General features: G+C 43.7%; 1 protein-coding gene across 1 annotated transcript in view; it reads left to right on the forward strand.

The window, feature by feature from the left end:
* Positions 1 to 4,333: 4,333 nt before the first annotated feature.
* LOC130378611 (NLR family CARD domain-containing protein 3-like) overlaps positions 4,334 to 15,093 on the forward strand; it is an 11,569-nt gene continuing 809 nt past the window's right edge. Inside the window, exons 1-10 of the mRNA XM_056585325.1 lie at positions 4,334 to 5,336; positions 5,558 to 5,674; positions 5,749 to 5,865; positions 6,007 to 6,073; positions 6,226 to 6,454; positions 7,932 to 9,694; positions 10,942 to 11,159; positions 12,472 to 12,645; positions 14,532 to 14,705; positions 14,881 to 14,927. Of these exons, the coding sequence (XP_056441300.1) occupies positions 5,254 to 5,336; positions 5,558 to 5,674; positions 5,749 to 5,865; positions 6,007 to 6,073; positions 6,226 to 6,454; positions 7,932 to 9,694; positions 10,942 to 11,159; positions 12,472 to 12,645; positions 14,532 to 14,705; positions 14,881 to 14,927 (2,989 nt within the window). The 5' untranslated portion in view covers positions 4,334 to 5,253. The remainder of the gene's footprint in view (positions 5,337 to 5,557; positions 5,675 to 5,748; positions 5,866 to 6,006; positions 6,074 to 6,225; positions 6,455 to 7,931; positions 9,695 to 10,941; positions 11,160 to 12,471; positions 12,646 to 14,531; positions 14,706 to 14,880; positions 14,928 to 15,093) is intronic.

Consider the following 15,093-nt stretch of genomic DNA (forward strand, 5'->3'; position numbering starts at 1 on the left):
TCAGTAAGGACCTAACCTGGCACACCAACACGGTTGCGGTGGTCGGAAAAGCTCAGCAGAGGCTATTTTTTCTAAGACTGCTGAGGAAATGCCAGGTGGGGACAAAGCTGCTGCAGACCTTTTACCACTCTGCTGTTGAAAGTGTACTGGTGTATGGCATTACGGTGTGGTACGCAAACTGCACAGCCAAAGACAGGAAAACCCTGCAGGGGGTTATTAAGACGGCAGGAAAAATCATCGGCTGCCCCCTGCCCTCCCTGGAGAACATTGCCACCTCCCGGGGACTGAATAGGGCAAAAAGAATTATGAGTGACCCATCACACCCCGGCCATGGCTTCTTCCAACTCCTCCCTTCGGGTAGGAGATACAGGTCCCTTGGGAGCCGGACAAACAGGCTGAGGAATACCTTCTACCCCTGGGCAATTCGTCTACTTAACGCCTGACCCCCCCCCCAATGGACATGTGAAATCCTCTACCATATTTATTTATTTAAAAAAAAAGACACTTATATGTTGACTGCATATTTATATTTATTGTGCCTATTGCTGTTGTTTGTGTTTGTATTTTTGCACAGTTTTATTTTGCACTATGGGTAGTGAGCACCACCCCCAATTTCATTGTACAAGTTTGCACAATGACAATAAAGTATGAATCATAGGCTTACTGTGGCGCTGATGTGAGTACTGTATGCATGCAATACTACTACTCATAGTAATAATCAGAGAGGGTTGAGAAACAGTGGGTTGACAATCCCTTCTGGTACCTCATTTTGAAAATCCCCAAAAAAGAAACTTCACATAGGACTGTCTTTCAATTTTTAATACATTGCTTTGGAGGTTTTCAATCTAACATCCCACTGGTTTGATTTTACCTAAGAGAAAAATGTTTATTTTTTAAAGCATCCACAGCAGCCATAATAATGCGATTATGAGACAATGAGAATGAAGCGGCAACAGTGTGACTGTGCAGAGTGAGAGAGATGTCTTCAATGGATGACCAGGGATTGGTGGTGGCGTTACCCAGGAAGGGCGGCTGTAGTTAACTGCAAGCAACAGAACATGAATAGTGAAGTGGAGGAAGGAGTCGAAATGAGACTTCATTAACAGATTCATGTACAGCTCAGATTTATATGGAGATAAGGTTCTTAAACAACTTGCATACAGCATAAGCAAGTAACAGAAAGTCTGGGAAGATTATTTTTTCATTTAAATCTACAACCTGGTTACACGTCGCGCGATAGCGCATATCATTTCATGCAAGCGAGTGTTTACTTCCTGGTTACAGGTCGCGCGATAGCACATATCATCTCATGCGATCTTAAAGAGAACTTGACGTGAACAGTTTAGGCATGCATATTCCGGGAAAACATTAGAACTCTGAAATGCTGACTAAATATAAAGCAAGTTTCTATCTGTAACATTAAACCTACACGGACAATAAGTAATAACTTAAAAATGAAACATAAAAGCAGACCACTACTTACTTGCCGTTGCCTGGCTGGGGGAGAAAGGTCCGTCGGAGCAGCGATGGCTTCTTGACATATAGGTGCACGCAGGCTATATAGGCTATTCTAATGTCTTATTTTTGCCCTGGCGCTCGGCATAGGCGACCTATGTGTTGGGGGCGCCCTTAATTAATTAATCGATACATTAATTAATTAATGAATTATTTAATTAATTAAGATACCGTAGCACGCAGGAGTCAGGATGGTGCTCCCCCCCGGGCTAAAGCCCCGGATGTTTTCAATTGCTAACGACGCGCCTGGGCTACACCAAACATCACATCAGAGTCTAGATCGCGATACTTACAATATTCCCAAATAACAGAAATTATCAAACAATATAAATATCACAAATAAATCATAAACAGCAGAAATGGCTCCAACACCCCCCTTTACCCATGCCCCCACACGGGCAAGAAAAAACTCCCTTGAATCAGCAAGGAAGAAATCTTGAGAAGAAACGCATGGTAGGGGATCCCTTCTTCCAGGGATGGTCAGGAGTGCCACAATTGACATACAGGTAAATACATGCACATCATATTAAAATGGTGATGGGGTTCTGGCCGGTTATCCATGAGGAGAGTCCAGGCATCCAGTCCAGTACCCGCAACACGTGTTCCCTAGGTGGAGCAGGGTGAAGAGACAACACCGTCACCAGCGTCATGACACCTAAACTGCCAATACATAAAATGTCGTCCAGTGAAGTAAGACCTGTAATGGTGTCGGGAGATTCTAGAGATACGAGAGCCTCACCGCCCACGGTGTCCATGGTTACACACAAACTTCACTTCTTAAATTGTCTGTGTGTGTGTGTGTGTGTACTCTGAGCACTCTGTATGCTGAATAATCTGTACACTGAGTACTCTGTCCACTCTAAGTATTCTGTACTCAGAGTGGACAGAGCTCAGAGCTCTCTGTCCATGCTTCAATAAGCTGATTATTATTTATCACTGAGTGAGGTCATGGATCAGCCACCTATTCGAGGTTAATCTGGGAGGAGTTTGAACTGGGAGGGGGACTGGTCCACCAGGAAGAAGACTAAGATACAGTAGTCCACTCTGATCTGTGATAGATCATAAACACGTATAACTTTGAATCCTATCAGTAGGTTGATCATTTTTAAGATTCCTGCTATGCAGGATGCTACGTGTTAGACTGTGGGCATTGGGGATCGAACCCAAAAACTTCCAGCCTGGAGTCAAGTGTCAGGTTGACGTTAATAATGACTTTTCCTTCGTGTGCATTCTTGTGTCCTTGGGTGTCTTCAAAAGGTACTTGGGACAGAATGAACTGTTGTTATATTTGCAGTCCGGTATTATGGTAACATTATTTAAACAGGAATCTTGGTTAGTGAAGACGTTTAAAAGTCTTCTCTTACCGGGTCTTGTACTCTGAGGGTCTGCTTCACAGATCTGGTTGTGATGTCATACCACATGAGGAAGTCCATACATGGTCCTGCCTCCAGAGCGGTTTAACCAGCACAGGGAGCAGTTGGTATGATATCCGCAAGGTGACCTTGATCTTATCAGACACATTTTGTAGCCTTTTGAGACCTTCTGTGTTGAATGATGTTACGTTATTAAATGTATATTAGAAACCTCTGGGAATGAGAGGGTCTATAAATCTGCATCTAGGAGAGACCGTGCCTCTTGTCCAAAGTTAACAGAGACAACAGCCCCCTGTGAGCGGAATACACAGCTCATATAAAAGCAGAGTCTGGGAGGAGTATGAACTGGGAGGGGAAGTGATCCAACTGGTTGGACATCATTTCCTTGTAATGAGTCGGACGGTTTGGTGTGGCTCACTTCATCACAGCAGGAAGACGACTAAGGTACTGTAGTCCACTCTGACCCATGATAAATCATAAATATGAATAACTTTGAATCTTATCAATGGTTGATGTCAGTTTCTTGTAAAACCACAGGGTTAAAAACGTTAGTCAATGAATGGATGAATTGCTATTTGTCAAAATTACTATTGAATAATTTAGAAGATTCCTGCTCTGTAGAATGCTACGTGTTAGATTGTGGGCTTTGGGGATCGAACCCGGAACCTTCCAGCCTTGAGTCAAGCCTCAGGTTGAGGTTAATAATGACTGTATCGTCTGATTCAGTATTGGTTCTTAATCACAGGTCCTGTGGTAACTTTAAAGGCACTGAGGATAGAATGGACAGTGGTTATATTTGTGGTGGGGTATTATGATTACATTATTTCAACAGGAAGACGGCCATCTTTGTTAGTGAAGGTGTCTAAACGTCATCTTGTACTGGGTCTTGATCTCTGTGGGCCTGCATCAATCTGCAGTAGTGTAGGCCTACTCTATATCTGAGAGCATCACTCGTATGTGAAGGACATGACCTTCAAGGTGAATTAACACTGCCGCGACCCGCTCAACACAGAACTCACTGGTGACGACTGGTTCGTGTTCTTCAGCTCAGCCCATCCCACTGTCATCCTCTCACCAGCAGATGGTGCTGCAGTGCACCTTTTCAAGGGTTTCAAAACGGACCTAGCAAAATTATCCACTTTACTACCGCTGGAGTTGATTGAATCACAGACTGCAGGAGAGTAGACCGTTTGTGACTTTTTTTCTTTTGTGTGTATGTGTGTGAACTCTGAGTACTCTGACCCATCCGAGTACTCTGACCCATCCGAGTACTCTTTCCACTCTGAGTACTCTGTGCACTCTGAGTACTCTGTCCACTCTGCGTACTCTGAGTATTCTGTACTCAGAGTGTACAGAGCTCAGAGCTCTCTGTCCATTCTTCATATTTAAAACAGTGATTACTATTCATCCCAGACTAACCTCTATAAGAGGTTAGTCTGGGAGGAGTATGAGCTGGGAGGGAAACTGGTCCAACTGGTTGGTTCACCATTTCCTTGTTATGAGTCGGATTGTTTGGTGTGGCTCACTTTACACTGTAAGAAGAAGACTAAGATACTGTAGTCCACTCTTATCTATGATAGATCATAAATATGAATAACTTTGAATCTTATCAGTAGGTTGATCATTTTAAGATTCCTGCTCTGTAGAATGATACCTGTTAGTCTGTAGGCATTGGGGATCGAACCCTGAACCATCTTGCCTGGAGTCAAGTGTCAGGTTGACGTTAATAATGTATTTTTCTTCTTGTGTCTCCTTGTGTCCTTGGGTGACTTTAAAGGTACTTAGGACAGAATGTACAGCTGTTATATTTGTAGGGCAGTATTATGATAACATTATTTAGACAGCAAGACGGCCATCTTGCTTTGTGAAGGTGTTTAAACTACTTCTCTTACCGGGTCTTGTTCTCTGTGGGCCTGCCTCACAGATCTGGTTGTGATGTCATACCCGATGAGGAAGTCCATATATGGTCCTGCCTTCAGAGCGGTTTAACCAGCACAGGGAGCAGTTGGTATGATATCCGCACGGTGAACTTGATCTTATCAGACACATTTTGGAGCGTTTTGAGACCTTCTGTGTTGAATGATGATACGTTATTAAAGAGTATATTAGAAACGTCTGTGAATGAGGAGGCCTATAAATCTGCGTCTAGGAGAGACCCTGCCTCTTGTCCAAAGTTAAAAGAGACAACAGCCCCCTGTGAGCGGAATACACAGCTCACATAAAAGCAGAGTCTGGGAGGAGTATGAACTGGGAGGGGAAGTGGTCCAACTGGTTGGACATCATTTAAAAAAACAGAGAGTGAACCAATGCCGAGTGGCAGTAGAAACAATATGAGTTGTGTTTGTGTCCAGGTCTCCAGTCTACTATGGATGAGGAGATAGCGGAGGGGGGTCCTACCTCTAAGACCACTCTGTCTGAGGAACATGGCCGCCGGAGCAAAGCTAAGAGGTAAGAAGAGGATCTCTCTGTCTGTGACTGTTGAACATCTCAGAGCTCAGCAGTGTTGCATCATGACTCCATCATTAGTCTGAGTAAAAGCTGTGTGTGTGTGTGTGTGTGTGTGTGTGTGTGTGTGTGTGTGTGTGTGTGTGTGTGTGTGTGTGTGTGTGTGTGTGTGTGTGTGTGTGTGTGTGTGTGTGTGTGTGTGCGTGTGCATGTCCGTGTTGAAGCCCAGAGAAGCAGCAGAGAGCTGATTCCCCTGGACCCAGCTGTGTCTCCATGAAGAGTGACCAGTCTATGGATATACCTGTTACCTTTAAAGATGGAAATCAGTCTATTGAGAAGAGGTGAGGATTTATCAGTGATCATAAAGATACAGCTTCCATCAAACGTCCATAAATACTGGTTCTTGTTTTTCTAGAAGAGTCCAGCAGGAGAGAGCAGACTCCCCTGGACCCAGCTGTGTCTCCATGAAGAGTGACCACTCTATGCATCATCCTCCTGACCTTAAAGATGGACGCCCCTCCAGAGAGGAGAGGTAGGAGTTTCAAACAGACGATGAAAACAGACCAGTTGGTTGTTATCAGTCTCTAAATATAATTGTGTGTATGTGTGTGTGTGGGTGCTTGTGTGTGTGTGTATGTGTGTGTGTTTGTGTGTGTGTGTGTGTTCCCCACAGACACCAGAAGAGGTCAAAGGTTACCAGTGCTCAGTCTCTACAGCAGCATCAAACAGAGCTGATCAAGGTTTGTAAATGTCCACCAAGACTTTTGACTTCAGCTCTCCATGAACATTAGAAAGCATCTCTTGTCCAGCGGGACCTAAATCCAGGACAGATGCTTCTTATGTCCTCAGTGAGTTCAGAGTTAAGTTCTCCTTGATGTTTGTTCTGTTCCAGAGGGCTGAGGAGAACGCCCACGCTTTTCTAGACAAGGAGCTGAAGAATCTCTGGAAGGATCTCTTCTCAGATTACCCACAATGCCCAGAGGGTCAGAGAGTGGAGGAGGAGGAGGAGGATGGTAAGAAGGAGGAGCAGAGGAGGCGCGCCATAAAGGGAGTGGAGGACATCACAATGCTCTGCTTGATAGACATGAACCAGAAAGGACTGGCCGACAAACTGTTGAGCGGTAAGAGACTCTTGTCTTGAAAACAGAGAAGAAATATACATTTTGAAGAGCAGTAGGAGATTATATTTGTTCTGTTCAGACTAATTGACATAATGTGAGACTTATACATTTCAAACTTCAATGTGGAGACAATCTTTCCTCTTTGGGGTTAAATGGTTTGATCCAGTATGTAGGGTTGTTGTGGGGTATCAGGTTAAATGGTTTGATCCGGATATGTAGGGTAATGGTGGGGGTCTAAGGTTAAAGAATGTTAAACATCATCATTACCAGCACCAAATCCCCCGACCACATCACCCCCATTCTCGTCCAACTACACTGGCTCCCTGTCAACACCAGATGACCTTAAAACCCTTCTGCTCACCGACAAAGCCCTGCACAACGTGGCCCCCACTTATCTCCCCGACCTCCTCCAGGAGGACAGGCCCTGCCGCTCCCTTCATCATCCTCAGCTGGTCTTCACCGTCCCCACCTCCCGCCTCAGCACCGTGGGTGCTAGGGCTCTCAGCACTGTGGGTGCTAGGGCTCTCAGCACCGTGGGTGCTAGGGCTCACAGCACCGTGGGTGCTAGGGCTCGTAGCACCGTGGGTGCTAGGGCTCTCAGCACCGTGGGTGCTAGGGCTCACAGCACCGTGGGTGCTAGGGCTCTGATCACCTTGGGTGCTAGGGCTCTCAGCACCGTGGGTGCTAGGGCTCTCAGCACCGTGGGTGCTAGGGCTCTGAGCTGTACTGAAGGAGACCCCCTGACAACATTGAAATGCCTCCTCAAAACACATGTGTTCCCACTGGCCTTCTCGCTGTAATGACCCCCTACTGTGGGTTCCCCTCGTATCCACCTTGGGTGTCATGAAAGGCGCCTTAAAATAAAATCTTATTCAATTGTAATTATTATTAATATTATTAGTAATACAATTAAACATAAATTGCAGATCAACAGAATAACTCTGTGGAAGAGATGCAACACTATCTTGTTATTTTGCACCAATTTACTATCATTATTATTATCATTAGACCAATCATATTGCTGTGGAAAAAACTAAAAGTCCTAAACATTTTGAATCTGTAACATGCAGTCTTTGTCACGACCAGCTTCTCCCACCACAAGTTATGAAGCCACATTCATATTAAACATTATACTGCTGAACAACTTAGTGAAAGTGATGAAACCCTGTCTTGTTGTATCAGCATAGCAAATCACTTGTTCACTATCATTATTACTATCATTAGACCAATCATATTGCTCTTGAAATAATATTCCTCACCAATTTGAATCTGTAACTTAGTCCTTCACAACAAGCTTTTCCGACCACAAGTAATGAAGCCACTAAATATCATGAAGTTGATAATTTAACAGGAAATATTGACCTGGTTCCACTGATCACCATCCACTTACTGATGTTACAATTACAATTAGGGCATTTAGCAGACGCTTTTATCCAAAGCGACTTACTTCTCTGTGATCTGTTGTTTTCTCATTTAGGATCTGCTGCTGTCGATTGCCAAAATAAAATCAAGTCTAATTTGAAGAAGAAGTTCAGGTGTGTGTTTGAGGGAATCGCTAAAGCAGGACAGCGAACATATCTGAACGACTTCTACACAGAGATCTTCATCACAGAGAGAGGCAGTGGAGAGGTCAACAAGGAACATGAGGTCAGACTGATTGAAACAGCTAAGAGGAAACCAGCCAAGGAAGAAACGCCAATCAAGTGGGAAGACATCTTTAAACCCTTAACTGGAAACGATCAACCAATAAGAACATTGATGACAACTGGAGTGGCCGGCATTGGTAAAACCGTCTTAACACACAAGTTCACTCTGGACTGGGCTGAAGGCAAAACCCACCAGGACATACACTTCACATTTCTCCTCACTTTCAGAGAGCTGAATTTACTGAAAGGGGATCACTTTAGCTTGGTGGAACTTCTTCATCACTTCTTTATTGAGACCAAAGAATCAGGGATCTGCAGATACGACCGGTTCCAAGTTGTCTTCATCTTGGATGGTCTGGATGAGTGTCGACTTCCTCTGGACTTCCAGAACAACAAGATATGGAATGATGTCACAAAGTCCACCTCGGTGGACGTGCTGCTGACCAACCTCATCAGGGGCCACCTGCTTCCCTCTGCTCGCATTTGGATAACCACACGCCCTGCTGCAGCCAATCAGATCCCTGCTGAGTGTGTTGACATGGTGACAGAGGTGAGGGGGTTCACCGACCAACAGAAGGAGGAGTACTTCAGGAAGAGATTCAGAGAGGAGACGCTGGCCAGCACAATCATCTCCCACGTCAAGAAATCACGAAGCCTCCACATCATGTGTCACATCCCAGTCTTCTGTTGGATCACTGCTTCAGTTCTGGAGGACCTCTTCAAAAAATCCCAGATCGAAGAGATGCCCAAGACCGTGACTCAGATGTACAGCCACTTCCTGAGGGTTCAGTCCATAGAGGGGGACAGGAAGTTCCATGGGAGGGCTGAAACAGATCCAGACTGGAGTTCAGAGAGCAGGGAGATCATTGTTTCCCTTGGAAAACTTGCTTTTAACCAGCTGGAGAGTGGCAACCTCATCTTCTACGAGGCAGATATGGCAGAGTGTGACATCGATATCAGAGCAGCCTCAGTGTACTCAGGAGTGTTCACCGAGATCTTTAAAGAGGAGTGTTGGCTGTACCAGGACAAGGTGTTCTGCTTTGTCCATCTGAGCATCCAGGAGTTTCTGGCTGCCCTTTATGTCTTCTGGTCCTTTATCAACACTGGGGTCAATCTGCTCACAGAAGAACAGCCAACCTCCGTTGAAGATAAACTCATCCTCTTCTACAAGAGTGCTGTGAACAAGGCTTTACAGAGTGAGAACGGACACCTGGATTTGTTCCTCCGCTTCCTCCTGGGCCTCTCTCTGGAGACCAATCAGAATGTGCTGCGAGGTCTGCTGGGACAGACAGGAAGGGGCTCACAAACCATAAAGGAAACAGTGTCTTACATCAAGGAGAAGATAGGTGGAGATCTCTCTCCAGAGAGAAGCATCAATCTGTTCCACTGTCTGAATGAGCTGAACGACCGTTCTCTAGTGGGGGAGATCCAATGGTACCTGAGATCAGGAAGACTCTCCACACAATCTTTCTCTCCTGCTCAGTGGTCAGCTCTGGTCTTCATCTTACTGACATCAGAAGAGGACGTGTTTGACCTGAAGAAATACTCAGCTTCAGAGGAGGGTCTTCTGAGGCTGCTGCCAGTGGTCAAAGTCTCCAAAACATCTCTGTAGGTTCACTCATAATAAAGTATAACAAAACACAACACAATATACCTGATAGTAGAATATATAAGTTATAAAAAAATATAAAATATATAAGTTAATATAAATATATAAGTTATAACTAACAAAACATATCTGTAGGTTCACTAATAACAAGTATTACAATAAACCCACTAACCCACTTTTCTAATAAAGATAAAGACAATAACTTAATTATGTTAAAAGTAATAGTTACTACGATTATTAAATGAACATTTAAGGATCGAAAGTAGTTCAATTAATAAAACATATTTTATTAAAGCTTAAAACACGTTGCAGCAACAAATAAAGCTCATTCACGTAATAACTGCCAATAACATAATAATTTAAATATAATTCATTTCAATTCAATTTTATTTGTATAGCCCTTAATCACCATTATCTCAAAGGGCTTAACAGGCCAAATATTTATGACACCCCAGTAATAAAGCCAATAACGTAATAACTTGCCAATCGTGTGATAAAGTTGTTGAGCCAATAATGTAATAACTTTTTGCCAATAATGTATAACAGTTTGTTATTGGCTGGTTATTACGTTATTGGCCTTGTATAAAATAAATCCTTTGAACACTTAATAACTGAGCCAATAATGTAATAAATGAGATATCACTTTATTTTATTTTCAATTTCTGTAGAGAAACAGTCACACTAAGCCTTATTATTGAATCTTGCAGCTCACAACTCCGTCGAATTGTCTGCATGGTCACAGAGTTGGATGCACAGAGTTCTATAACGGAACCCTAAGAGTTTAATATAAATAGAATAGAATAGAATCTTTATTTGTCATTGGGTTAAATACAGTGTATTTACACAACGAAATTAAGGTGCTCTTGTTCAGTGCTTTGTCCAAATCCAAATTCAAACTCTCATGTTTGAGAGTTTCTATCCAGGAATTGAAAATAAAATGAAGTTATACCTCAATTATTACGTTATTGGCTCAGTTATTATTTAAAAAAAAATATTTTTTTAATGCAAGCAGCCAATAACGTAATAAGTTATTTGATTATTGGCGAAAAGTTATTACGTTATTGGCTCAACAATTGTATTACATTGTTGGCAAGTTATTACGTTATTGGCTTTATTACATTCAAATTATTACGTTATTGGCTTTATTACATTTAAACTATTAAGTTATTGGCTGATATAACGTTATTGGTTGATACACACGTCCTTCATTAAGTTTAAAGTAAAAGATATAGGTGATTTTAATCACACTTCCTAACATATGGTGTATATTGTGCAGGCTGAATATCTGCCATCTGTCGGAGAGATACTGTGAAGCTCTGGCCTCAGTTCTCAGCTCAAAGTCCTCCAGTCTGAGAGAGCTGGACCTGAGTGACAATGATCTGCAAGATTCAGGAGTGAAGCTGCTCTCTGCTGGACTGGGGAGTCCCCACTGTACACTGGAAACTCTCAGGTCAAACAGTTACACCACAAGGTTCAATATCAGGAGACGTTTAACAGATTAATATCCATAAAAGTGTGCAGGTAAATTGAAGCAGCACGCAACTGACACCCCCAAGCGCACAAATGCTGTCTAAAGGTACGGCCACACTGAACGCGTTACGCGCGTTAGAGGCTTTAGTAAATGCACATCTTTGCATCGGGAACCATTGGTTTAGACGTGTAGATGCGTTAAACGCGCTAAAGCAGCACGTTAGGTGTGTTAGACGCGTTTTACGCACCTAAATAACGCGCCCAACACACCCACGAGCGGAGTTCAAAAAAATTAACTTTTTACGCTCCTACGCATGACGCTCAGCCGCGATAGCCAATCAGCATTGAGCTTGACCCGACGTCACTGGCAGAGAGACGGAGGACAGGCGCTCCACAGCTGATATGGAGCGCCTGTACTTGGTGTCCTGACGGTAGATCCTGGCACCAACCCGGGTCAGCAGGTCATCCAACATGGCCCCAGTCAACTGAAAATACGTCTGGAACCGGCCGTCATCCAGGCGGAGTTCCTGGAGGAGGTGGTGAAACTCACCCAGCTGTGAGCGCCTACGGAGGATGTCATGCTCCCAAACACGACGGCGTTTGGGTTTCCTGCTCTCCTCAAACTCCCACAACAAGTTCAGCGCAGCGATGGTGGTGATCTCAGCCATGTTTGTGGAGCAAAAGAAAAGGAGCGGGGGAAAATAAGTTTTGGGCGGGCTCATCTAGCTCCGTAGGCACGTAAGGCGTGTTGAACTATTTTTGTGACACACAATGATGAAGCAGCAGGTTAGGTCTAATCCTACGCACGTAACGCGTTCAGTGTGGCCGCACCTTTAGGTCTCGTGCTCGCAAAGTGTGTTCCTGATCCCTATGATATTTATTCTCCTCACGACACAATATACATCATATTGGAATAAAACTTCTAATTATATACAAAACATCGCTTTAGATGAAGTAATAACATGTATGACAATGCAATACATAATATACAAAATACTGCAACAATACAATGGCCGGAACCGATAAGCGGAATCGTTAAGCAGGCATGCTAACGATTCAGAGGAATTGGTTCACTATGCACCGTTAGCATACCGGAATTCAGAACTGCCTCTTTTATTCGCATTTTCAGGAGTTATTTTAAATCTTTAGTTATCTGACCTCTAGGAAAGTCATATTTTAAAGAACTACTGTATTGAAATTTCGTTAAACTAATAAAACATGTCTTATGACAAATTTCAAATAAGAAATGTATCACTCTTCCTAACATGTTGATTTTAATTGTATGTGTGTAGGATGAATGGCTGTCATCTGTCAGAGAGATGCTGTGAAGCTCTAGCCGCATTTCTCAGCTCCAACTCCTCTAGTCTGAGAGAGCTGGACCTGAGTACCAATGATCTGCAGGATTCAGGAGTGAAGCTGCTCTCTGCTGGACTGGGGAGTCCACACTGTACACTGGAGACTCTCAGGTCCATTTTACCCAATGGTCAAACAGTTACACCACAAGTTCCACATCAGAGGACAGTTATATAACCCAGCTTATAACTCAGTACCTGTGATGACTGCATCCATGATTTTGTATCATTGGAGATGCAAGACCTTGTTGTTTAGGTGGATATTCTAATACATCCATATGCCTGCAACCTTTCAATTATAAAAATAAAAACGAGCTCAAAGTATAATAATATTGCCCCCCCACTGTCCCCCGTATACGTGACGGTGATAGTTTAGAGCAGGGGGGAGTACAGGGGGTCTTTGGAGGGTCTTACCCCTAGTTGGACACCTCAGACCCCCTGAAAGCCTCAACAGAAACATTTTACAGGGTCTCTGGAAAGATATAAAAAAAATGATTTGAAACTTGCAAAAACGTATTTTAAAGCTTAATATATCCAGTAGGGGTGTGCACGGGCACACGTGTACACGTGTAACCGGTTAGTAAATCATAACTATTTAGGAAAAATAATTAAACGAAAAACCGTTGATTCCCATTGAAACCATTGTTTCAATGGGAATCGCGACGGTCCATACTTTCAACATAAAGTTTACATATTTATAATTCGATATTTGTCTCAGCCTTAATACCAAAGATTCTCTAGGGTCTATAGCATGGTTTCTCAATGGGGGCGTTCGCACAACCTAGGGGGGGGGGCGCTGGGAACGGGATTCTTTTAAACTTTCATGGTTTTCTAAATTCTTGGGTGAAAAAACATTGCATTTCAAGTACAAAATATATGGGCCTAATTAGGCCTCTGTGCGCGATCTTTTTTCGTGGTGCCCAAGTTGCCCGGGCCGCGGTGCCCGTGGTTCCCGGGCCATTCATTCATTCGTTCACGGGGCACGGCGGGAGTCGCGGGAGTGCCGTGGTCACGGTCGCGGAGACGTGGCCTCTCTCTCTCTCTCTCTCTCGCTCTCGCTCTCTCTCTCTCGCTCTCTCTCTCTCACTCTCTCGCTCTCTCGCTCTCGTCGCTCTGGAAGTTTAATTGGGTTTATTACAGTGATGGACAGTGCTGTTAGCCAATCAGAGGTGAGACATTTGCATGTCATGAATATTTGTATATTTTTTTCACCAAATCCGACTCAGAGGGCATTCATTGCTATTAGTGACCAACGCAAAATCAATGAAAAACACTGCAATAACAGCTTTAAGCAATATAACACGAGTGTGAGTGGTTGTGTTAGTTTATTAAAAATTGATTTCGTTTCAATGGGAATAGCGACGGTCTATACTTTCAACATAAAGTGTACATATTTATCATTTAAATTTCTTCCAGCCTTTATGCCAGCAATACTATAGGGTCTATAGCATATAACCGCTTTTTCTGATTACAGTTTAATGTAACAGTAAGCGGACAACATCCTAATTAACACCACAACTGCAAATGAACCACACGGAGATAACCGTGGCAACCGGTCAAACAAATGTTCTTTTTGCGATCATTCTGCTCGCGCTTCCGCCGTGTTGATAAACAAATAATCCCCCTATAGCGCGACTGCGGTCCACTTTAAAATAAAATTAAAGCTTCATTAATTAATAAAGAAACGGTTAACCGTGTACACGAAAAAGTAGGGGTCGTGTAAACGTTAACACTTTTTTGTAACCGTTCACATCCCTAATATCCAGTACTCATTATCTTAATTGCTAATTCTTTATCCACAAATATGGTCCCTTCAATGGACCAGGATGTGCTTCATAAAAGGACCTTCTACGTCATCATGGCAACGCCACTTGTGTTTGGAGTAGGACGTTCACTAAGTGGTTGGCAGACTGGAAAAACACAGAATTTTACGTGTGTGTGTGTGTGTGTGTGTGTGTGTGTGTGTGTGTGTGTGTGTGTGTGTGTGTGTGTGTGTGTAGCTTGTCTGGCTGCCTGGTCACACAGGAAGGCTGTGCTACTCTGGCCTCAGCTCTGAGCTCCAACCCCTCCCATCTGAGAGAGCTGGACCTGAGCTACAATCACCCAGGAGACTCTGGAGCTGCGCTGCTCTCTGCTGGACTGGAGGATCCACGCTGGAGACTGGACACTCTCAGGTATGGAGAGGACAGCTCACCACTCAGGGACAAAGTCTCCTACGAGGATCATGCCGCTGCTAGATGAAGTGGTTTGAAGAGGCAGCTGTAACTCATGTTTTGTAGAACGTGATAAGACGGCAGATGATGAAGGTGAATGTTTCAACATGCTGCTCTCACTTTGTTTCCCCCCCAGTGTGGAGCACGGTGGAGTGTGGAGGCTGAAACCAGCTCTAAAGAAGTGTAAGTGTCTGTTTGATTCATCACATCACACACTCACTATTGAGATGGAAAGTCCATCCAACCAGCAGGAAGTGAGGTCAGGGGAGGGGGCTGAAGAAGAAGAGGGAGCGATCACAAAAAGAAGAAGAGCAGCCTGGATCCAAGGAGAGATGTTTGTTGTTGATAT

Source organism: Gadus chalcogrammus, unplaced genomic scaffold (genome assembly GCF_026213295.1).
Source record: "Gadus chalcogrammus isolate NIFS_2021 unplaced genomic scaffold, NIFS_Gcha_1.0 GACHA090, whole genome shotgun sequence".
NCBI lineage: Eukaryota > Metazoa > Chordata > Actinopteri > Gadiformes > Gadidae > Gadus > Gadus chalcogrammus.